We start from the raw sequence: 26,629 nt of genomic DNA, 5'->3' as shown, positions 1-26,629 counted from the left end.
TGGACTATTTCTTATGCATGTTTTCACTTATTTCAGTAAATAATAGTATTAAAGAGTCGGAGAAGCAACTACATTGATCTATCTATTGCTTGCCTCATAATTCATTTGTGGCTAATGCAAGAGTTACATGCTGCACAAAACATCACGTATTACCTGGAAAGCAAGTACAAAAAAGCTAGGGTATACGGATATTCACAGTATGTGCAGTATTAGGGTAGGCATCATCATGAAGCACAAAATGTTAAGTTACTGTAGAGCGTTCAAAAGTAATCTACTAAATCAAGAAGATTTCTCTTGATACATGAAGAAATACGAGTGGAAACATCGAACAGAGTTCTGCTGCTCCATTGCGCTTTTAGATGAGTAAGGATTGAGAGGAAGGCGCATTATTTCCCAGCGCTACAGAAATCCTAGATGAGGTATCTCGGAATACTGCTTAATGCCACTGCTGCATGTAACATGGTTTGGTAGGTTTGTAATTTCCATTAAACTGGAAGAAGCTATGCTTTGCTGCTTCCGTAGAAGATGTGTTTGTGGATGCAAATGTCCAAATGCCGTTGCAGAAATTTCTTTCAGCAAATGGACTCTTCCGCTGAGAGATAGCTCCACAATCATCTAATGATCAGAGATTGAAAGCAACAGTGATTGACCTGCAATTTAAGATTCAGAGTACCCGATCGCTGTTCCCGAGATTGAACAACGCCGTGTTTAACAGTGTTCCTTCTGCAATCCGCTGTACAATGTTCCTATTCAATCGAACTAGCGTCTTTCGGATCAGTGTCAATCCATCACAAACAGGCATGCTTGAATCAAACTGAAGCACCTCTCGACACAATCGTATATGAGCTGCACACAAGTATACAAGAAGATGCAAAATCCAGTAGTTGCAGACAAGAGGAGCCGCAATTGAGAAGCAGAAGAATTTAGATTGCCAATGCCTACCGGCAGAAAATTGCAAACTATCGAGAGCAGTGCGCGACCACTACTCAAGAGGGCGGTACTGTGGTAATTAAAATTACAGTGAGTCACCTTAAGCCGCACTTAGTGCCTCACAAATGGACAAACAAATTTACAAGACATTGTTAAATAAACTAGCCAAGATATCCCAGATAGTAAGATAAGAGAACAAGCACCGAAATGCCAATAATTATGTTGAGGAAGTAGTTGGAGCCCATAGCCTTGTTAGGAGAACCCCCGATAGCTAAATACTCGGCGCGGATCTTGTCCTTCATGTTGTCCGAGAGTTCTTGCTTCGCTTCCGGTTGCGTGGAGTATTTGGATGCCACAAAAACCTCGGGCTCGTCCTTCTTCTCAGGCTTATCGAGGAAGAAGCCTTGTGGAGGATCAAATTCGGCACCGATTTCGCTGAGCTTAGCGTGAGAGATGGCGTAGTCGTTGAAAAATGCCTCCCTGTCTGTGGCGTACTTCTCAGCGTATTTCTTGAATTCAGGGTCTTCGAACAAGACGGCGTCCGTAGGCAAAACCACAAGGTCCGCGTCTCGCTTCTCCTTAATCTCCCTGAAGTAGGAGTTGTCAAATTTCAGCCACTCAGGCGTCCATGAGGAACCTCCTGGTTTGCCTGGCCCGTTCTTAGTGTACTTGGTTTCTTTCTGCCCGAATCCACTGCGTTCTGGGTGAACCCTTCCTAGAGTATGTGCACCTGAGGAAGATAAAATCGCGCAGTGAAATCGTCAGTAATAGAGTACTAAAAAGAGCAGAAGAAACAGTGCAGGAGATTTCACTAACCTAATTCCCAAAACGAAGTGTGAGAAAGGGCATTCAAATGCATACCTGAGAGAGCGACAATATCTTGGTCGTTCAAGTCCATCCTGTAGAAAACCTTGCGCAGGTGGTCAGCAGGGGGAGTAGGTTTGGGGTCAGCATCGGGAAGATTGCCCTCCTTCACACACTGATCGGGGCCAGAGACATCTTTGCGTCCATAACGAAGCGGGATTTTAGGGCCCCCGGCTTCCTCAATGGCAGTGGCACTTGCGAGCTGAAACAGGTCCGCATAAGTGATGTCTGGATACTTCTGCTTTGTGGACTCAAGCAGCTTGAGGGCATTGATGAGGCCTGCATTTGCCTTGTGGCTGAGCTCAATGTCATATCTGATGCTTCCATTGGCGCCACCTCGGAGGGGCCACTCTTTAATATTCTTGTCATAAGTCCCTGCGTCGTGCCAGCCCAAACGGATCAAAATTGGGTGACAAGGATCCTCCCGGAGAAGAGTCTTGATGTCCTCGCGGGCAGATCTCAGCTGGGCCGGATCAGAGGCTATGGCGCGCACATTAAGAGAAGCAAAAGGACCTTTCCTTGACGCCGCAAACTTAATGGACTTCTTAACTGGTGAGAGGCTCGGAAGAAACTCAGACCGAAGCTGGGAAGTAGTTTCGGAACACGCCGCTGCTCTTCTCCTTGTTGCAAACCCCAAAGAAGCAGCCTCAGAAGGAGCAGAACGCGATGAACACGACGACGACGAAGCTATTTGCACACTCACCACCCCTGTGCTTCCTAACCCCAGCACTGAGGAAGCCGAAGTCGCCATGACGCGTCAAACCAACTACCCCAATCCTAAATCTCAAATCTTCTCCTCACAGTTGCTCTACACTCGACACCAGATAGATCAAACAACGAGCTTACAGAACGTAGTGCCGCGGTGGCTTCAATCCCTTCGTTTCCCTCAGTACAAACCAGTGAGACCAGGCACACAGCGATATATATGTATTCGAGGATGAAAACAAGATGGGTCGCAGGAAGCTTGCCGTTAGGTTGAACAGTGACAGTAGGAAACTGCGTCGGAAGGAAGAGGCCTGCAGTCTATCACATGAGGATGTCCAAGCCAAGTGTGAGCAATGGTCGACTGAGAGATTGGATCCACAAGCCTGTGTCTGGTATGGCCATATCGAAGCCGCTGGAGTCGCTGCGGCGTCCGAGCCATCCCGTGGAGCCAATAGCGCCCGAGGCCCCTTGGGTCAACGATAGGGTGAATTGTGCAGGTAGGACCCGCCCCATCTCATCCTCGGTTCTGTGGATCGCATCATCGTAACCTCAATGACGTCGACATGCAGTACATGGTTTCGACTGTATTCCAATTGGGTGGCGATAATTCTAGATGCCTCCCGACGGAGTGAAACCAAGCTGGTCGACATGGACCAGGCAAAACTCCACCCGAAGCCACTACTGGATGAACGCTGGAACAGAGCCACAAAATCGTTGGCAATCCCCTCGAGCCATGTCGAGTTTGTCAATTTTGACTCCAAATATTTCTGAGCCTCGATTTACTCGCAATCTGCTTCTTCATGCCCACGCATCCCAGAATTTAAGTGGATTATTTCCCTCAAACTGTTTCATTCTATATCCTGTCCAATAACTTCCGATCTGGGGTAATATTTCACCGTAACGGTCCACATGGATGAGCGTTTAATGAGACTCGGTAATGTGAATCTGGCACTAGAATTTCTGCCATGTTCATCGGCATGGTCTGAGTCTCAACAAGAATTCTTCAGGGCAATGCAGAATCCAATGCACGTTTGGAGGATTGTAGATTTGGCTCTCTTGAACCTCAGGTCCAGGCGCCGCATGAACGGAATTTCAGCTTCCCATCCCCAACGCCCTAATCACGCTTTCCGTAGAGTGCATTTTTTTTTAATGATCGTGCAACACAGGCTGCTTCACGTATGAAGAGTGAACGCATCTTCACACGGAATCCACAAAACAGATATCAAACCGCTGCCGCCACTACGCATGCAGCAGTTCTGACGAACACAACGAGTGCTTGCCCCGTGCTATTTAGTTATGCAGTTTGGTTGTTTCTAGTGAGATTTTTGCGACGAGCTTTTGTTGCAACCTTCTCCAGATCGCACAGCCCCGATGCAAACAAGGGCTCATTACCATTTGCTCTCTGGTTTGCACTGGGCCACACAATTCGTGGAAGATCCGCAGGCATGTGCTGGCCACGGATGCCGATTCTTCGTCACTTGCTCCTGGTCCTATCCACAGCGGCAGCGAGAATGTGAGCGTGGCAGATTGGCGCCGCGTGGCTGCGTCTGCGTTTGCGTCACTGGAGCAGCCACCGAGGCGTCAAGCTGCGGCTTTCTCGCCGCTGCTTGAAAGCAACGGAGCAACAAAGTCTCAACAAGGTTGCGTGAGATCGAACCACAAAGAAGTGAAAAATGACAATGAGGGGTGGTAAATGGAGAGAACTTGGCGAGGAAAGCTAAAATATATATATATATATATATACACACACACACACAATGCATGTATTATGTAATTAGATAAATTGAATATAAAATCTAAACTTACTCTTAAGGCAACAAAAAGAGGAGTAGAGGTTATTTGACAAAATACAAAAGATGGAATTATTTGGTTGATGTTACTTGCATTAAAGTATTTTTGGATTCAAATAAGTATATGGAGCAATAAAATGCTATGGTAGAAGAAAACATGAGTAGATCTACTCAAAAAAAAAAAAAAAAAAAAAAAAAATTGAAAGAAAAAATATCAAAGTTTTTAAGAACCACTAAAATATAATGAATCAACATTAATGTAAGATTTGTCTTAATGATATTTTATTCCTTTAATGATATTGAGTTTAAAACAATGATTTAAAAAATAGAAAAAAAATCAAAGATAAAAATAAATAAATATCTTATAACTTACAATCCAAAATTAAAATCTTAATTGACATAAAAATATTTTTAAAGAAAGGATTTTAAATACTAAAATTAAATTTTTTTGAAAGATGATTTTAGTATTACAAAAAAAAAACTTTTGTAAGTATATTAATGATCTTATAAAATAATAATAATAATAATAATAATAATAAGATTAATTATGATAGATAAATTTAGATATTTATTTCATTGAAAAGAATATATCAAGTTTGAGTAAGTATTTTTTCAACAATATATATCAAAAATTAATAAAAAATTATTAAAACTAGATTTTGTTAAAATTATGGATTACTATATCTATATATTATAGATAATTTATATTAAAAAAGAGCTTGCAATAGTTTAAATAAGAAAAAAAATGTTACAAGTTTTTTAGTAAATCATTTAATAATCAAATAATCTTAATTAGAGCATCAGCTTCAAGAGACAATATTAAAAATATATAATTGAATTTAAAAGAAAAATATAGAAAGTAGATGTGCCTTTAAGCTTTCTTTTTAACGAGACTATTTGGATTTAATTTAGAGCTTAAATTCGGCTATGATACATCAATGTCAAGGACATAAATTTGAAAGAACTAAAAATTCAATACATTCTTGTATAACTCAATTAGAATAGATATTCATTCAAAATTAATGTAATATTGAAATTAAAATGGCTATGGCCAAAGACAAGAAGATAAGAAAGTCTTGAAACAAAACTAAGGATTAGAAAGGCATTGACAAGAGTAAAAGAGGCTTCACTCATGCGTCCATATATACTATCTAATTAGAAGCTATGTGGCAACATTCTTTAGAACATCCAACATGTTTCCAATTTGTAAGACATGTATTTTAACTTCAAAATAAGTTTCATATATGTGTGCTAAATCATTAGCTTGTATCACAAGCTACCAATGCATGCAACATGTGGCTATCTTATTGGCCAAGTATCTAACCTATCAATCATCTGCAAACACGTATAAAGACAAAAATACTTTTATGAAGCTTCTAAGAAGCATCTCTATAAGATGTTATTAAATCAACCTATTTTTATTTTCTTCTATATATTTATATTATTTGGATAACTATAAAAGTAAATAAGTATGTCTATGATATTATCTCTCCTTTTAGAGACAAGTTTCATGAAGAGTGGTAATTACATATTAAAAAAATACAAGATATGATAAATTATATTTGCCACATATTCTAATCTTTGTTTCTTTCAAAAGTAGTTGATATGTCCTATTAGCCATAGATAATGTCCCATTCCAAAGAAGAAAGACCATCCTATTATTTGATTATTATTGAGGCCTTCATAACTTCCTTCAAAAAAAATATTAATAATACTATTTGAAGTTATTCTTACCTCCAATAAAATCATCAAACATCAAGAGTATCTTCTAAGGTGATGAAACCAAATGCATTACATCTTGCCATCTATTCGAGGAAGAATATGTTGTTTTTAAAGGTCTTCATCTTGATTATATCATCTTTAAGACTATGATAATTATTATTTTTTATCTAATAAGTCAGCAAATAATAGCTCTTAAATTGAATTTTTTGGCTATTAATTTTTTATCTTTTTAATGCCACAAATATACAAAAATTACAAACAAGGATAGAAAGTTGAATACAATCTTTTATAAACTTTAATTCTCTAATAGAAAAGTTTTTTTATCCTTCATCTTGGCTGTTATGGATGTTATCAATAAAAAGTATCAATCTTTTTTTGTTATATTTGTAAGATTCTTGATTGGCTTCCATGTACATTCACTGATATTATATTTATATCAATGAATAAGATATTTTAACCTATTTTGATGTTGTCTTAAATCTAAGACTTCTTCAACTTCATACTCTTGATTATTATCTATTTTTATAAAAAGAGGTGGTATTTGTCATCTTTTTAGTATATCTATTGTCGTGTATGGCTCAAGAATACATACATAGAATACATGATGGATCTTCATAGACTTCAATAGATGTAATTAATAAGCAAGTGGATTAAATTATTTTCATATAGAAAATAGTCCAAATCTATAGTAATCCAATTTATCACAAAGGTAAATAATCTTAATATTATGACAAAGTAACCATACTTTATCACCAATATGGAATTGATGTTGTTCTTTACAATAAGCATCTACATTGATCTTTTATCATTCTTGAGCTTTTTTTAGTTGGGCCTTCATTATTGCATGTAATTTTGACAAATAATTCATCAAATGCTTTACTATAAGATTATCAAATTTTAATAAGTCAAAAGTATCAAGTTATGATAACTATAATTGGCAAAAAAAAATATTTTTTGAATAGAAGAATGTACCATATTACTATAAGCAAACTCTGCTAATAGAAAAAAAATTGTCCAATCATCTTATAGATAGTTAATAGTATACTTCAAATACTGCTTTAAAACTTGATTTACTCGCTTTGTTTATCTATTAATTTGAGGATAAAAAGCCAAATATAATTTTATATCTACCTTCAAAAAAATTCTAAAAAATTCTAAAAACTTCTAAAAAATTCTAAAAAATTCTAAAATCTTAATATAAATTGCATCTTCATATCCAATATAATGTTCTTTAATAATCCATGATAGTAATAGATATTGTCAAAAAAAAGCTTAGCTATTTCTTCACATATAATAGATTTTATTTATAGTACAAAATATGCCATCTTGATGAATCAATATAATATCACAAATATAAGATCATAAAAATATGAGATTAAAAGATTTGTAATAAAGTATATAAAAATAAAAGATCATAGTTATTTTGAAATAAATAATGGCTAAAGATATGCATAAGATTGATGATAAGGAGTTTTTTATCTGAAAAAAATATTATAGAATTATACAAAGTCTTTAATTGCCTTTTATATTTGAAGATACTAAAATCTTTAAATATTAGCTCCAAAGTTTTATTTTATCCAAAATATTCAACTATTTAAAAGTTGTGATGAACTTAAAGAACATGTAATCTTATTTTTTTCTCTACAATGTATAATTGTTTGTTGAAATAGAGTAGATTATTTTTAAGTTCAAATTTAGAAATATCATAAAACTTAAAAGAATTATTTTTAATACCATAAACAAGGAGATTAAAGGGTATACTCAATTGTTTTTGCTTGAAAATATTAAATCAACAATAAATGTTGATTTCATTGCTCAAAGATGAAAATGCTCTAGCTTCAAGAGAATTATTTTTTGTTAATTAAAAGATGCATCTTCTTTTTTTGGTATAAGATAAAAATATCTAAAAAGGGAGTCTAATAAACCTTATTTTTTTTCACGTCAATAAGTAATCTTAAAATCAAAAATTGACAATGACATACTCTAAGGAGCTTGGCAACAATTCAAAACACATGTTGACATGAAGTATTTAAGGTTCTTATGTTTTATATACAAAGTGACTAGATTAAAATTACCTTCTAAATAATGACACCATTCTTGAAATTAATCCATAATTGCAAGAAGTTATTTTTATATATCTTGACTATTGAAAATTTTCTAGAATTCAAATTTATTAGGTAGAGCTTATCATCTGCTCCTATTTGTGACAAAATCTTATCTATAGCAAAGTTTGATGAATCTATTTCTATATAAATTACCTAAAAAAATTGTTGTAATATAAGATTGGTATAAAAATAAATGGTATCTTTAAGGGACTTTTTTCTACTCAAGATTTTCTTTATATATGAAATATGTAATAAGAACTACAATTTTTTGATGAAGATTTGATATTTATTGGAAAATCTCAAAAAATATTGTACATCTTTGACTATATTTGGAATCTTTTTATTTATGATAATTTGGAATTTTTTAGGATCCATCATAAGACCATCATTTAAAATGATGTATCCTAAGAATTCAACTTAAGTAATATAAAATATATACTTTTTTTTATCTTGGCATATAATCTTATATTTTTTTAATTTTTTATAATACAAGACAAACATAAAGTTCATACTCTTCTATATTGTTAAAATAGATTAAGATGTTGTCTAAGTAATAGATAATAATTTCATTAAGAAACTTCTAAAAGACATCATTTATTAGATATTAAAAATAGCTAGTACATTTATAAATCTAGAAGGCATGACACTATATTCAAAATGCCTATACTTGATTCAAAATCCAATTTTCCATTCATCTCTTTCTTTAATGCATACCAAGTTGTATTCTCTTTATAGATCTATTTTTATATAAATCTTTATTTCATTGGATTGATCAAAAAGTCTTAAAAACAAAGATAGAGGATACTTATTCTTGATAGTGATCTTATTCAGTCTTCAATAGTCTATACACATTTGTAAAGATTTATCTTTTTTCTTCACAAATAAGATAGAGGCACTTATTAGAAATTTAGAGTGGCATATGAAATTCTTATCCAAGTTCTTATCAACGTATCCAACTTATTTTGAGATAAACTCTAGATTGATCTGAATGATAGTTGAGCTTCTTTTTGAAGATCAATGAAACAATTATAGGAATAATTATAAATACTTATATTTTTTTAAAAAATAACTCAATAATCTTGATATTGGTTTGGAATTCTACTTAAAATCATTTTATTATCAAAAATAGGTGTGGCATACATAGCTAAAGTTGACTCTTTTTTTGCACTATGCATAAAAGCTCTTACATCTATCAATAATAATTTAGACATATTAAACTTATAAGTTCTATTTGACTAACAAAATTCCAAGCTAAATTATAAAAAAAAATCAAGTTTATGAAAAATCCATTCTATTTGAGAATTATATTTTTTTAACAATAATAATATTAAAATAATTAGATAAAAAAGAGATATAATTATATTAAATACTACTAAATTTTTATAATTACTAGTTGCTATATCTAAAAGAAGAATTTCATAGGTAACATCTCTAAAAGACAATGAACAACTATCTATTATTTTTACATGCATATGTATGGTTTTTTTAACTAAAGTTATTTCTTATTTTTTGACAAAGTCTTCATCTATAAAATAATTTGGTGCTCTTGAATCTAATAAGGTTAAGACTTTGTGATTTTTTAGTCCTAAACAAATTTCTACCCTAAAACAAGGTAAAAGATGTGAAGAGAGGATAAGGATTTTACTAGGTATTGTATAAGATTTCAGCTACATGGTTCCTATTATAACTAGAGAGACTAATTTTTTAACACATTATTTTTTTTGGCAACCATGCTTCTTATTCTATAGTTGCATTGTTTCTTCAAATAATATTGAGTAATATGATTAGGTTTTTAATAATATAGGCATAATTATTTTTGATGGTATTAAGTTTTTTTTTCTTTAGTAAGAAGTTTGAAACATTGTTGTGGTAGGAAGAATTTGCTTTAAGAAAGTACTGAGCTTCAAGCTGTCACTAATTACTTAATTAAGCCTTAAGATAAAAAAAAAAACACCAAGTCTATACATAAAATTATCCCTATAAGGAAAATTACATCAATACATAAGCCCTAAGTACCAAAAGTCATTAAAAATATAATAAAATATTATAAAACCATGCATATCCTTAAAGTGAATATTTTCCAAATTTTAACAATTTATATCTCATAATCGGACTATCCAAACAAACCAAAAATTTACAATATATCTTAAAAAGGCATCTTAACTCCAAATCTTCTAAAATTTATACACAAATTATAGTCTAAATTTTTAACCTTAAAATCCTTGCTTCTAATCTTCAAATGCTCTTTTTTAAGTCACCAAAATCCTTGTTATGGTCACGGATAGCCTACTGAATGCCTATTGGGCATGATCTTTGACCAATAGGGATAAATATCTTTATCTTTTACCTTTGTCTATCCATATCTTCCTTTCATCCTTCAAAATAAGTTTTTTAGAGGTTTGAATCTTTATCTTTGAGTCCAAATCCTTTTCTTTAAGTCTTATATTAAATATCCAAATCTTATATAATTTAAATACTATAATTGACTTAAGTACCTCAAAATAAGTTTTCTTACATCAACTCTCTTTAAATTGATCTATTAACCACTCTAAAATATATCAACACCTATAAATATATTATTTATTTTAATTAATTTTTATATACTATAAAAAATTATAGTACGACATGTCAATTTGCATAGGTTTTGGTCTTGATGAACAAGCTTCTATAAACTTAGAAGTTATTGCCATAACTTGACTTGTTATTCTTTAGCCAAATTTCTTTTTTTTTGCATCTTTCAAAAAATCAATTATCACATGCAATGGCTTGAGTAATAAATTGCTCTAATAACTTTTTTATTGATGTTGTTAATAGAAAATCTTTAATATTATCTTTTAACTCATATCAAAATTGATTAATAAGGATTTTTTCATTCAAATCTACATTGCAAGTCAGGTTTTGGAATCCAACAATATATATATGGGGGTTGAATGTGATTCTTATTGTAAAAATATAAGTTTGATCTTTGCTATCTTTTCTTGACTACTTTTTTCAAATATAGTTATAAAAACTTCTAAGCATGAATTTAAAGCATAGAATATTGATGAATCTTTTTCTATCAAAGATGCAAATCAAAAGAGAATACTTTCAAAGTAAAATATATCTATGAATCGAACTTAAATAAATCTATTAAGATATTGAAAAGGATGCAACATTATATAGAACTTTATTTCTTATGAAAATCCTCAAAATTTTGATCTTATTTTATTGAAATTCTCCAATATACTTATTATTGTCTCTCTCATATTTATAATAGCAAGTCTTTTTTGATTTAGTTGTTAACGTAATTTACTTACTTCTTTCAATTGTACAACTTTTTGGTATAGACTTTAAACTTCATTATTGACAACTTTTATAAGCATTAGAATATCACCTTTATAGCTAATATTAAAGATATGATACAATTCTATACTAAGAGTATTAACATACTTATTAAGTTGTACAATGGTTGCTAATATATTCTCATTTTTATTAAGAATAGCATCTATAATTTTTTCTTCTATAGATAATTCAAAAAAAATCTATAAGTCAAATTAAAAGAGGATAATTTGAAACTTCTAATATTAAATAAAAAATTCTACAAAAAGAGGTAGTCTATTCTCTTTAAAGAAAAAAAATCATTGTTAAGAAATTAACATGTTAAATTGAAGGTGGATAGTTTGCAACCTTCAAAATACAACAATAAAAGTGGAATAGTCCACTCACTATAAAAACAAAAGAAGAATGATGAGTAAGTACTATTTTCAAACTGTAAAGAACATTAATTTCAAAGAACCAAAAATTCAATATATTCTTATATAATTTTAAAAAATAAATATTCTTTTAAAATTAATATAATGTTAAAACTAAAATAGATATTTTTAAATATAAAAAGACTAAAAAATCTTAAAACAAGACTAAGGATTATAAAAGCATAGACAAGAGTTAAGAATGCTTCAATCTTACTTCCATATATACTATCTAATTAAAAGCTATATAACAATATTTAATAAGACCTCTAACATGTGTTCATTTTGTAAGACATGTATCTTAACTTATAAGGTAAGCTTCATATATATATATATATATATATATATATATGTATATATATATGCCATATCAATAGTATGTACCACAAGCTACTAATACATGTCACATATAGCTAATATGTTGGCTAAGTATCTAACCTATCAATCACCTATAGACATGTATAAAAATAAAAATATGTCTATAAAGCTCTTAAGAATTTCTTTTATAAGATATTATTAAATTTATTTATTTTTATTTACTTCTATTTATTTATATTATATAAATAACTATCAAAGTAAATAAATATGTGTCACGGACACAAAATACAGACTTGAAATCTAACAAGAAGTTCAAGAAGAAGTGGCAAAACTAGATTAAACAGATGAGTACAAGAACAACACCAGAAAGGTGAGCTAGAACTCCAAGAGATATGTTGTCGAGACTGAAGAACCCTTCAGCCTCGACTCCTATATATACTACTGAATAGGAAGCTTCTCGAGCTACTTCCGCTAATTAGGACGCTTCTCCAACAACTTCTACTAATTAGGAAACTTCTCGAGCAACTTCCTAGAATCTATCAGAATATTCTAGAACCTTCTAAGAATATTCTAGAATCTTCTAAGAGAATCTTTAGGGAATATTCTAAGAATCTTCTAGAACCTTCTAAAGGAATCTTTAGAGAATCTTTAGAGAATATTCTAGAAGAATATTGGAAGAATCTTCCAATGTATGTCCATGACATCACCTCCTCTTCTAACTTCGAGATCTCCGAGAAGCAATGTTGTTATCAGTCAATACCAACGCAAGAAAATGAAAATCTGTCGCATCACATCCGCTATGAATTCCAATTGTTGTTCGCGAGGCAAATGATTCATCGGCCCTTGGAGCCAACGGTAGTGACCAACACCTTCAACCTCTGACCAAGCGTGGACTTCTGTGTCTTCATTGTGAAATTGTCCTCCAAACACACCTTCTGGCTGACCGTCGTAGGCAGGCTCGACCTCAAATACAATTACTAGCGATCTGTTGCTCGGTATCCTCCGACGTCGTCGTGGTACAGGCGGTTCTTCATCTCGCGGTCGTCTTCGTGAGCTAGTCGCTTGAGATGACATAACAAGTGTAGTATCTTGACTATCCATGTCTAAAGGCTAAAATGATGAGAGCAAACTATAGTTGCTAACAAAGTTCTACACTATCGAACTATGGGTTTTGGAGGTGCCCTCCCCCCTTTTTATGCTACTTGATGAGCAAGCTTCAGCAAGAAGCTATCGTTGAATCGGCTTAGGTTTATGAGGATATCGTTGATGCAATTCTTGTACCTTTTTTGGCGCATTGGCGAGATTTTCAATACGCTCCCACGTTCGTTCATTGATGTCGTATCCACTCCAATGCACTAAATACTCCAATTTTCTTCTATTACGCCGTGAATCTAGTACCTTTTCCACCTCGTATTCCTCATGGTTTTCAATTTCGATACTTGGTGGCGGACTTTGTACTCTTTGGGGAAAAACTGACTCTCGATAAGGTTCCAACAAAGACACGTGAAAGACTGGATGTACCTTCATAGTAGCTGGTAACTCCAGACGATATGCCACCGGATTGATCTGCTTCTCGATAACAAATGGCCCTAATCTCCGATAGTCCAATTTGTCACATGGCCGCTTGGTCTTGATATTCCGTCGAAGAAGCCATACTTTACTTCCAACTTTAAAAGTAGGCGCCTCATTTCGATATTTATCTGCAGATGCCTTGTAACTCTCTTGGGCAGATTGCAATTGCAGCTTCAACGTCGCTTGAAGCTCCGATAGTTGCTTCACAAATCCTTCAGCTGTTGGGTTGTTATTTGCTGAAGAACTCAATAAATCGAGCTTGGGGTGGTATTCGTAGTTGGAGAAGAATGGTGTTTGTTGAGTTGACGCATGAAGAGTGTTGTTGTATGCGAACTCAGCAAGCGGTAGATATGCAGTCCAATCATCTTGTTGATAGTTGATGGTGCATCGTAAATATTGCTCCAAAACTTGATTCACCCGCTCCATTTGACCGTCAGTTTGAGGATGAAAAGCCGAAGAGAGCTTAATATCCACCTTCAATATCTCAAAGAGGGACCTCCAAAACTTGGATACAAACTGAGTACCTCGATCCGACACGATATCATCTGGTAGGCCATGATAACGATATATGTTATCAAGAAAGAGTCTTGCGGTGTCTTCACTTGACGATGTTTTCTTGCAAGGCACGAAATGCGCCATCTTTGTAAATCGATCCACCACAACAAAGATGCTGACAAATGAATTCGATGGCGGTAGGTCCGTAATGAAGTCCATAGAAACTGAAGACCATGGTCGGTGCGGAATAGGCAGTGGCTGGAGAAGTCCATATGGACGATGTCGAGGGATCTTGGATCTTGAACAAACATCACAAGAAAGGAAAAATTCCTTCACATCCTTCCACATTTGGGGCCACCAAAAATCTCGTGAAATGAGCTCCAAAGTCTTGTTGAATCCAAAATGTCCCGCAACTGGAAAGTCGTGGCGAGATTGAAGTACTCGGAGTCGAGTTGGTCCTTTTGGGATATACAACCGCTCCTCAAAATACAGAAGATCTCCCTCCACCTTAAACTTGTCATTATCGACACGTTGTTTGATGTCAAGAGCTATAGAATCCTCAATGGTCGCAGAACGTACCTCGCTGAGGAAACCGTCATCGATAGTTGCAACAGTAGCAAAAATCCTGAATTTTTCTGGTTTCAACAATGTTGTACATTGTTGATCAAACGCTGCTTTTTTAACCTTTGGCGCAAGATACGATCTCCTCGATAATCCGTCAGATAATCCTTGCTGTTTTCCAGGGCGGTAGGTGATAATAAAGTCAAATCGTGATAGAAACATATTCCATCGAGCTTGACGACGATTCAAAATTCGAGCTGTCATGAAGTACTCCAAATTCTTGTGGTCCGTATAAACAGTCACTGGACGTGCAGCTCCTTCGAGGAAGTGACGCCACTCTTGGAAGGCATCCACTATAGCAAGCAGCTCTTTGTCGTGGATCTCGTAGTTGATCTCAGCAGCAGAGAACTTTCGTGAATAGAACGCAACTGGGTGAAGCTTCTTGTCTATGCCCATCTGTGAAAGCACAGCTCCCAAAGCAAAATCTGAAGCATCGGTCTCTAAATAGAAAGCTTTTGCAAAGTCAGGGTGTACCAAGATTGGAGCCGTAGTGAATGCCGTCTTGAGATCTTGAAATGCTTTTGCTGCTTGTGATCCTCATTCGAGCTTGTCTTTGCTTGTTAGACGCGTGAGTGGTGCAGCAACTTGAGAATAATTCTTGATGAAGATCCGATAGAAGTTAGCAAATCCAAGAAAACACTGAACATCTCTAACCGTCTTCGGAACTTCCCAAGATATAATTGCTTCTACTTTTTTTGGATCCATCTTCATGCCCTCTGTAGTCGTAATGAAGCCCAAAAATTCCATCTCATTCTGGTGAAATTGACACTTCTCCAACTTGGCGTAGAGTCCTCGTTTGCATAGTTTTTCAGAACCAAACAAACGTGCTTCTCATGTTCTTCTTCATTCTTGGAAAATATCAAAATATCATCCAGATAGATGACAACAAAGTCATCGAGGTACTCCCGAAAGATGTCGTTCATCATATGCTGAAAGACCGCTGGAGCATTGGTAAGACCAAAAGGCATGACATTGTACTCAAAATGGCCATACCTTATACAAAAGGCTATCTTCCATTCATCTCCTTCTTTGATTCGCACAAGGTTGTAGGCTCCTCTTAAATCAATCTTTGTAAAAATTCTTGCACGTCCAAGTTGATCTAAGAGGCCGGAGATCAAAGGTAAGGGATAGCGATTTTTCTTGGTCACCTTGTTGAGTCCTCGGTAGTCCACGCACATCCGCAATGAGCCATCCTTTTTCTTCACGAATAGGATTGGTGCTCCAGCTGGCGACTTTGAATGTCGAATAAAATTCTTGGCTAGATTCTCATCGATGTACTTCCGCAATTCTGCCAACTCCGTCTGTGATAGGTTGTATATTGGATCAAAAGGTGGTTGCGCTCCTTCCTCTAAGTCTATGGCACAATCATATGGTCGATGTTCCAGCAGTATATCGGCGTTCTTCTTCTGAAACACGTCTTCAAAATCCCTATATTGCTCTGGTATATTCGATGTTGAGATATTCTCGCCGCTAGTTGGAGCTGCATAAATGACAAATGGTGCGCCTTCCTTGGACGATCTTAGGAACGCTCTCGCTCCAATAAACATGGATTTCTTCATGTAGGTTCTACCAACAGGTTTATTATTATTATTTTCAGGAAATGTTATCCTTCGTAGCCTCCAATCAATGGACGGATTATGATCTTCTAACCAAGAAAGACCAAGGATAACAGGGCTTGATGGGGTTCTAATAATATTAAAAATAACGTGACTACTATGGTCCTTAAACACCACTTCTATAGGTTCTGATTCGTGGGTAACGTTGCCTGACAATAAGGGTCGTCCATCTATCACCTCTACGTGAACAGGTTTGGACTTCTGTACTAAACGGATCTTGTGGTGTTTAGCAAACTCTTCATCTAAAAAACAAGTAGATGCCTCCGAATCCAATAAAGCTAAAGTTTTTTGTTTTTGAGGGCCTAAAAACAAAGGAATTGTAAAACAACGGGCAGGTTGGACAGAGAAGGAGGAACCTAATTGTTGTCGTGATATTAGATTGTCCAGCCGCACGGTTCCTACTGTGGCTGGGCGTCGTCGTTTTCCAGAATCATCGCACGTCTAGTCTTGACAGGGTGCCAATTTTGCTTCTTTGGGCAATTTCCAACCTTGTGACCTTCTTCTCCACAGTACAAACATAACCCTTCCTCCATACGCCGTTTCTTCTCTGTTGGAGTAAGAGATCGGACACGCACCGTGTCGATTTGCATGTCTGTTGCCTCCGAATGTGAGTTTAAGCTATTTGCAGACATAGCCACGTCGTAACGAGTCATTTGGTGTCTTGGACGTTGGTCTTGGCGACGCTGGAATAGGCGGTTGTCACACTTTACAGCTTGGCTAATAGCTTCGTTGAGCGTTTGAGGATCAGGAAGAGATAATAGCAAGTCCTTCACATCATCCTTCAAGCCCCAATAAAACTGACTCACCAACGCCTCTTCACCCCAATTAATGTCACTTGCCAATTGTCTGAAATCCGAGGCATAGACTGATGCAGAGCGTGTTCCTTGTCGTAGCGATCGGATCTTTGTTGTAGCCCATCGAACTTTATCATGCTCGCCAAATGCTTCTGCAAACGCCTCCAAGAACGTTTCAAAGTTGCTCAGGATTGGAGATCGCTTCTCAAACAAGGGACTAAACCAAGACAGAGCTTGTGCTGTAAGCAAGGTTCCAACAAGCCCAACACACGCTTCCTCCGTCGGATAACGTTCGGGCTGTAAAATTGTTATCAACCTGATTTGGTTGACAAAACCTCGAAACTTGGAATGAGTTCCATCAAACTTATCCGGAAGACTAACTCGAGGCTCCTTTCGTTGTAAGACTACTCGATCTTGTTGAAATGGAGGTAGAACTGCTTCTTCTGGCGCAGAAGTTTGAGGCTGATATGCTTTAGATGGCGCTATCCCAGATGCTCCATTATTATGGAGTCCTACCATGACTCCTTCGATCTCTGTTGTCCTATGTGACAACGAGGCAAGAGCATTTATGATGGCGTCTAGTTTGAATTCCAAACTTTCAGCCATTTTAATGTCTTAACCTTCGGCTAACCTTCAGAAAGAAGAAAAAAGAGTTTTGATAAGAGGACAATATTGGTTCAGAGGAGGGTACTCCGCAACCTCTAAAACGCCTTAAGACTCCAAGATGAGGGGTAATCCACTCTCTCCAAGAAGAATAAGGCTCCAATATTGAGAAAGAAGAGATATCAGTTTACAGGAGGGTAATCCGCAACCTCTAAAACACTAGCACACCTTCAAGAAGAGGGGTAATTCACTCTCTAACAAGAAGGAACTAGCTCTGATACCAGTGAAAATGTAGTCTCGACAAACTGTCACGGACACAAAATACAGACTTGAAATCTAACAAGAAGTTCAAGAAGAAGTGGCAGAACTAGATTAAACAGATGAGTACAAGAACAACACTAGAAAGGTGAGCTAGAACTCCAAGAGATGTGTTGTCGAGACTGAAGAACCCTTCAGCCTCGACTCCTATATATACTACTGAATAGGAAGCTTCTTGAGCTACTTCCGCTAACTAGGACGCTTCTCCAACAACTTCTACTAATTAGGAAACTTCTCGAGCAACTTCCTAGAATCTATCAGAATATTCTAGAACCTTCTAAGAGAATCTTTAGGGAATATTCTAAGAATCTTCTAGAACCTTCTAAAGGAATCTTTAGAGAATCTTTAGAGAATATTCTAGAAGAATATTCGAAGAATCTTCCAATGTATGTCCATGACACTATGTCTATAACAATCAATTTGTAAAGGTGTAAGTAATAGTTGTCAAGGACATGAATTTCAAAGAAAGAAAATCTTCAATACACTTTTGTATCAGTGAAGAAAACTAAAAATTCATTCAAAGGTGATATAATATTGAACTAGAATGGCTATTGAAAAAAACAAGAAGACTAGATAGTCTTGAAGCAAGACCAAGGATTAAAAATGTATTGACAAGAGTGAAGAAGGCTTCACTCTTGCCTCTATATATACTCTTAATTCGGAGCTACGTGGCAATGTTCTATAAGACCTCCAAAACAAGTTGATTTTACAAGACACGTATCTTAACTTATAAGATAAGTTTTCTATATATGCACTACATAATTAACTTGTTCCACAAGCGACTAACATGTGGTTAACTTATTCATTAAGTTTCTAACCTATCAATCAACTACAAACATATGTAAAGTCAAAGCAACATCTAAAAAGCTTCTAAGAAGCTTTTCTAAAAAATATTATAGAATTAATTTATTTTTATTTATTTTTATCTACTTTTATTTAATCTTATAGGTATTTACTAGAATACCTATGTATATCAATGACATTATCTCTCCTTCTAGAGACAAGTTCCATGAGCAACAATCTTCATATGTTAAAAAAAATCTAAGATACGACAAATTATATTTGTAACATACTCTAATCTTTGTTTTTTTTGAAGATAGTTGATAGGTCCTCTCAACTATTGACAATGTCTCATACAAGAGAAAAAAGACCACACTATTATTAAGTCGTTATTGATGTCTTCATAACTACTTTCAAATAAAACATTTGAAATACCAACAGGTGTTGTTCCTACCTCTAATAAAATTACTAGATATAAAGACTCTCTTCCAATATTGTGATATCAAATACATTATATTTTACCATCTATTCGAAAAAGGATATGTCGTTCTTAAGGATCTTTATTTTAATTTCATTATCTTGAAGATTGTGACAATCATAATGTCTTGTCTTGTAAGTTTTCAAATCAAAGCTCTTAGGTTGAATTTGCTAGTTGTTGGTTCTCTATCTCTTTAGCATCACAAATACACAAAAGCTACAAAAAAAGATAAAAGATAGAATGCTATCTTCCTTTGATTTTATTTCTTTTATAACAAAGATTTGTTATACTTCATTTTAGTTTTGATGGATGTGGTCTATAAAAAGCTATTGAATGGAGTTTGTTATCTGCTCCCATTTGTGATAATACTGCACCAAAAATAAAGTCTGGTGTATATGTTTGTATAAAAAAATATCTTAGAGAAGTCAACACAATATATATTAAAGAAAAAGTAAACTCTTTTTTTAAAGCACCAAAAGATGCTTTGGCTTCTTTGCTCTACTCAAGTTTTTCTTTACAAGTTAAAAGTTGTCATATTACGTGGCTTGAGAATGCACCGAGCACCTAGCTGTAAAAGATAAAAGAAAAAATTGCAACAACAAGTCCTAAAAATCCTAACCAAATCCTATTCAAATCCTAAATAAATCTTAATCAAATCCTAGTCAAATACTAACCAAATCCTAAAAAATCCTTAACAAACTCTAATCAAATTCTAACTGATCTCTAAACAACCCTATACAAATCCTAATCAAATCCTAAAAAACTTTAAAAAAATCCTAATCAAATCCTAATCAAATCCTAATCAAAATCTAAACAACCTTAAATAAATTCTTATCCTAAATCAAACCCTAATCAAACCTTAAATCCTAAACCAAATCCTAAACCAAATCCTAAATCTTAAACCAAACTCTAAATCAAACCCTAAATCTTAAATCAAATCCTAACCAAATCTTAACCAAATCCTAAATCCTAAACCAAATCCTAATCCTAAATCAAATCCTAATCCTAAACCAAATCTTAACCAAATCCTAACCCTAAATCAAATCCTAACCAAATTCTAAACTCCAAACCAAATCCTAACCAAATCTGAGTAATTTTTACAACAAATTTAAACCTCAATAACTAATGAATGAACCATTGATCTTAACTCAAATTTTGAAAACTTCTTAAAAACTAACTCAAAAATAAGCATAAAAAATTGGAAAAGGATCGGAATTATTAAATAGGCGATAACCTCAAAAACGTGCTTGAATATTGGATGGCCTCCTTCTCCAACCTTGATGCCAATCTTCTAGAGCCAATATCTCTCTTTTTCATTGTTCGATTGATCTCAAAATTCTCATATACATAAAAAAAAAAGTCTTCTATCCTCTTATATAAAATTTACTCTAATCCAATTTATAGATTGCAAGAAATCTTAAAAACCCTCATTGGACCTAAAATTATACTTTTTGAGACTTTGACCTACTTAAACCTTAATAATCCTCAATCCAACCCTTCGATCAAGCTCAAATTTACAACACATATTGAACACAACTATAACCATTTATTTACAAAATTTCAATTGTAGAACTATTACAAAACACTTGAAATCACCCAAAATATAAATCCTATTTTATTTGACAAAACCCAAGTCATCTGAAACAAACCTTGACTTTGAAAAGCTCTTACAAAGTCAATACAGATCCAAATTATCCAAAACCAATGCTCATTTGAAACCCTATTAAGTTTGTTTTCTAATTCCATTCTCCAATCTGCAAAAAAGTCCCTAAGTTGCCATAGGTGCTCAAATTTGGGCCTTAGGATCTGATTTTGATCTAGGTTGATAATCAACCATCCTTGGGTATCAATATCTAGTTTTTCTAGGTAATTTTTGCTAGAATTTACTCTTAACTTCTTCCTAAAGATGTCTATATATTTAGTTTTCCAATCTACCTTATTTTGCCTTATTTTTGGTCCTACAAAGTAAGTAAAAGCTATTTTTTCTAAAAAGGCAGCATTACTACTAAAAGTTTTATTACCTTCCTATCTTTTATCCATATTTTTCTACTTTATCTTTTAACTTGGCTCTTCTATAATAAGATCTATATTATTATCTTTTATCATATGGTCATATTATAATACAACAATGTGTAAGTAGAACTACAACTTGAGAAAAATTCTTAATGAAGATCCAATAATAATTGACAAATTGTCTTCTCTAGCAACCATGCTTCTCATTTTGTCATCGCGTTGTTTCTTTGGACAATGTTGAGCAGTATGTTTAGCTTCTCCACAATGTAAACATAAGCCCTCTTAATGTTGTTGAGTCTTTTCCTGCTTTATTAGAGGTTTAAAATGAACCATAATAATTTACATTAATTCTAGCCTCGATGAATAAGTTTTTGAAAACTTGGAAGCTTCCATCATTATTTGATTTGTTCCTCTTCAACCAAATCTTTGCTCTTGATAACTTTTAAATAATCAATTATTGCATGCAATGGTTTAAGCAATAAATTATTTTAAAGATTTTACCTTTAGCATTGTTAATAATAATTTTTTGACATTATCCTTCAATCTATATCAAAATCGATTGATAAGAGCTTTATCATTCCAATCTATGTGACAAGCGAGGTTTTGGAATTCACTAGCATATATGGTAGGTGATTGTGATCCTTGTTGTAAAGATAAGAGCTTGGTCTTTGCTATTCTTTCTTGATCAATTTCTCCAATTGTGGCCATAAACACTTCTAGGAATGAATTCAAGTCATAAAGGAGTTGCAAATCTTTTTTCATTGAAGGTATAAATCAAAAGAGAGCACTTCCTGATAAAAAAAGCTCCTATAAATTGGACTTGACTAAATCCATCCAGATACTAGAAACAATGCAATCTTAAATAGAGTTTGACTTATTGCAAAAATCCTTAAAATTTTAATCTTGTTCCATTAAACTTCTCAAGCATACTAATCCTTGTTCTTATCATACTTATAATAATAAAAATCCCTTGATTTGGTTGCAAGGTCAATCTATTTGCTTCTTTCAACTACAAAACTTCTTATTGCACATTCTAAACTTCTTCCATAGATGTAGGCAAAGTACTTCCATGATTCATGTTAAAAATATATAAGTTTTCTATTCTAAGAGTATTGACAAGCTCATGAAGATCTACAATACTTGCAAATCTATTTTAATTTCCTTTGAAAATAGCATCCATAATCTTTTCTTCCATAGAAAATTCAAACAAATTCAAAAAATTAAATTAGAGGAAGGTAATCCATAATTTCTAATATTAAATAAAAAATTTGAAAAAAAAAGATAATCTACTCTTTTTAAGAAAAAAATTAGTATTAAAAAGTAAGATTTTGTTTTTAAAGGTGGATAGTCTACAACCTTCAAAATACAACAATAGAAGTGGAGTAATCTACTCACTTCTAAAACAAGAAAAAAAATATTAAGTTAGTATTCTTGTCAAACTATCAAGGACATGAATCTCAAAGAAAGAAAATCCTCAATATATTCTTGTGTAATTGAAGAGAACTAAAAAATCATTCAAAGATGATATAATATTAAACTAGAATGGCTATTGACAAAAGCATGAATATTAGAAAGTCTTCAAGGAAGAGTAAGGACTAGAAAAGCATTGACAAGAGTGAAGAAGGCTTCACTCTTGCCTCCATATATACTCTTAACTAGGAGCTATGTGGCAATTTCTTATAAGACCTCCAAAATGTGATGACTTTGGAAGATACATATCTTAACTTCTAAGATAAGTTTTTTATATGTATGCCACAAAGTTAGCTTTATTTACAAGCTACGAACACGTAATTAACTTATTGATAAAGTTTCTAACCTATCAATCAACTACAAATATATATAAGGTCAAAGTAGCATCTATGAAGTTTCTAAAAAGCATCTATAGAAGATATTATGAAATTTTAACTACTTTACTTACTTCTACCTAATCATATAGGTATTTACTAGAATATTTATGTATATCCATGACTATAGTAGGTTTAAAAGTATCAAATATTTTGGTCCTTTCTTAGATGATATTATTATTCTATTAATTAATTATTATGGATGAATCTTAGATAAAAGGTTAAAAGAAATATAAAAATAAATTTGAATAAATAATCAAATTAATAAAAAAAAAATTAATTATATGTAATACTTAAATAAAAATTTTAATTTGAATATGATGTGTTTTTATTACGGACCATATATAAGACAAGGATGCAAGACCAAAAAATGGAATTAGCTAGACATTAGAACAACAATTGGATACAAGGTAAGAAGATCCTAGCTAGACCATAAGAAGTGAGTTGTCGAGATTGAGGATCATCTCAACCTATTCTCTTATATTTACAAGGTCCTAAGAAGCTTCTTGAGAAGTTTCTATGAGGCTTGAGAAAAAAACAAGCCTAAGATCCTTCTTCAACAACTTCTTAAATCATCTAAAGCCTTCTAAAACCTTCAAGAGCCTTCTTAGAATCTACTCGTACCTTTTAAAATCTTTTAGAACCTTCTAAAATCTTTTGAAATCGTCTGAAATCTTTTGAAAACTTTTGAAATCTTTTAGAACCTTTGGGAACCTTCTTCAGTTATATGTCCATGACATCACCTCTTCTTCTAGCTTCGAGGTTTCGAAGAAGCAATGTTGCAGTAAGCTAGTATGTGTGGAAGAGGTTGAAGATCTGTCACATAGTGTCTGCTATATATTCCAGTTGTTTTTTGCAAGGTAAATGGTTTATAGGCCCTTATAGCCATTAATAACGCCCCAAGCCTTCTACTTGTAACCAAGCATGAATTTTGGTATCTTCATTATGAAATTGTCTTGCAAACACTCCTTCTAGATGTCCTTCATAGGTAGATTCTATCTCAAACACAATTACTAGTGACCAATTATTAGGTATCCTTCGATGTATTTATAGTTTATGTGGTTCCTCATCTTGGTATCAAGGTAAAGAGACTTCGCCTCAAGAAAGCACTAGGCTCCTAGCTGCCACTAATTGCTAAATCAAGTCTTGAAATAAGAAAGATCAAGTTTGTATGTATATATAATACTTATAGGTACTATTACACCAAACATATAAGTCTTAAGTTTCAAAAAACATCCAAAATATGATAAAACCTCTAAATCCTTAAATATCCTTATAGAATATTATTCCTAAACTTCAAAAACTCATATCTTCTAATCAGACAATTCAAACAAATTCAAATTTTATTTGAAGTATTGATGTATTTTCAACAACTATCACAAAAAATTTCAACTGCAAATTCATTGTGGATCTTAAGATATCACCAAAATCCTAATAGAAGCTTCAAATATTAGTTTTTATATACCTACATGTAATTTTCTTCATATCTCACAAACTAATTATTTAAATACCACAAAATTTATATATATAGCTTTATAATACAATAATCTATCATTTTCAAAAGATTTGAGTCAAAAATTTGTTCAAAAACTCAAGATATGGCTCCAACCATTACTATGAATAAAATCACTTACTTACTGCCTTTGATTTGGATGTGATGACTTCAACCTTCTATAACTTCTTTATCCAAACTCCAAATTCATCAAAAAGTATATGAAAAGTGTAGTAAAAAAAGTAATCTCTTTAATTCCAATCATCGATCTTTTTTTTCTTTCTATAAATATATGTTATGTTTCAAAGAGTGACAATAGATATGAAATTGATATCTCAACTTTGAGTGCCAATAACTCCTTCATAAAAACTCAAATCACACAAAATTTGCATCCAATCCATATCTTAAAATCTAATCTTGATGATCGTAGCTTCTAAAGCTCAAATCTTAAAATCTTAAAATCTAATCTTGACTTCAAAAAAAAAACCCTAATCTCTAATAAGGCCTTGGGCAGCTTCCTTGAAGCCTATTGGGTATAGTCTTTGACCAATAGGAATGAAGATCCCCATTCGTTGCCTTCATCCAACCATGCCTTACTTTCATTCCTCCCAATAAACCTCCTACTAGTTAAGATTTTCTTCTTTAGGCTCTAATCTCCTCTCAAGGCTTCATATTAAATATTTAGGTCTTATATTTTTTTCAATGCCAAAATCAAAAAAAGTAAAAAAATAAAAAAATAAAAAACAAAAAATAAAGTAAAGTTTCTTATACCAATTCTTTTTAATTTAATCTACTAACCACTCTAACACACATTTAGATTTATTAACATATAATATATTATAATTAATTTTTACATACTATAAGCATTTACAGTATGACATCTGGATTGTCTGCGCGAGCTACTTGGTTGAGATGGTATCATTGGTAAGGTGTCTATCTTTTGACTATCCATATCATATAAAGTTGATAAGACCAAAAGAATATAAAGAGGCTATGGTCATGAACTCAAACTACTAACTTATACTATTCTAAATATTTGAGAACAATTGTCTCTTCAGAGGTTGCTTCTTCTCCTTCTTTATGATGCTAAGAACTAAGAATCTTTATGGTGAAGCCATCTTATCAAGCTACTATTCTTTATTTTGTTACTTTTGGTCTGGATGAATATTGTTGGTGGAACCTTTAAACCTTCATTTGTACATTTATAAGGTTGCCAGCTAGTTCCCTTGTGCCATCATTGATATCATACCTACACTAATAGACCAGATATTCAGGCCTTCTATGTCTTATCCTTGAATCTGATACCTCTTCTACCTCAAATTCAATATAATCATTTATTTCAACCATTGGAGGTGGTGGTTGTCTTCGATCTGGTATGTTTGATTCTTTATACCTTTCTAAAAGTAAAACATTAAAGATTGGATGAATCTTTAGGGATGAAGGTAATTCCAAGCTATAAGGTACGTAATTAATTTATTTTTGAATCACAAATGATTCTAGCCTTCAATAATCTAACTTATCACATGGCCTGTTGGTTTTTATATTGCGTTGAAGAAGCCATACTTTGTCACCAACTTAAAATGAAAGATGTTTCTTCCTCAATTCATCTGCCAGTAGTTAATAATATTGTTGAGCGCTTTCTAGGTGAGTCTTCATGATTGCTTAAAGTTTGGCCATCTTCGTAGCAAATTTCTCTATCATTAGATTTACGGACTTTGAAGGCTCTATCATATCTAACTTTGGATGATGACCGTAGTTTAAATAGAATGGTGTTTGCTTTGTAGATGTATGAATTGTATTATTATATGCAAACTCTACCAATGACAAGTAAGAAGTCCAAT

General features: G+C 33.4%; 1 protein-coding gene across 1 annotated transcript; it reads right to left on the bottom strand.

The window, feature by feature from the left end:
- Positions 1-906: 906 nt before the first annotated feature.
- LOC112285230 (putative L-ascorbate peroxidase 6, chloroplastic/mitochondrial) lies at positions 907-2,678 on the bottom strand. The gene is made up of 2 exons (XM_024525922.3): positions 1,792-2,678; positions 907-1,660 (listed from the first exon to the last, which is right to left on the bottom strand). The coding sequence occupies exons 1-2, from the start codon at positions 2,543-2,545 to the stop codon at positions 1,092-1,094; spliced, it is 1,323 nt and encodes a 440-aa protein (XP_024381690.1). The 5' UTR covers positions 2,546-2,678; the 3' UTR covers positions 907-1,091.
- Between the last annotated feature and the right edge of the window lie 23,951 nt (positions 2,679-26,629).

The sequence above is a fragment of the Physcomitrium patens genome, chromosome 1 (genome assembly GCF_059467195.1).
Source record: "Physcomitrium patens ecotype Gransden chromosome 1, ASM5946719v1, whole genome shotgun sequence".
Taxonomy (NCBI): Eukaryota; Viridiplantae; Streptophyta; class Bryopsida; order Funariales; family Funariaceae; genus Physcomitrium; species Physcomitrium patens.
The sequence above is the reverse complement of the archived record's forward strand: the minus strand, read 5'-3'. Positions and strand labels throughout refer to the sequence as shown.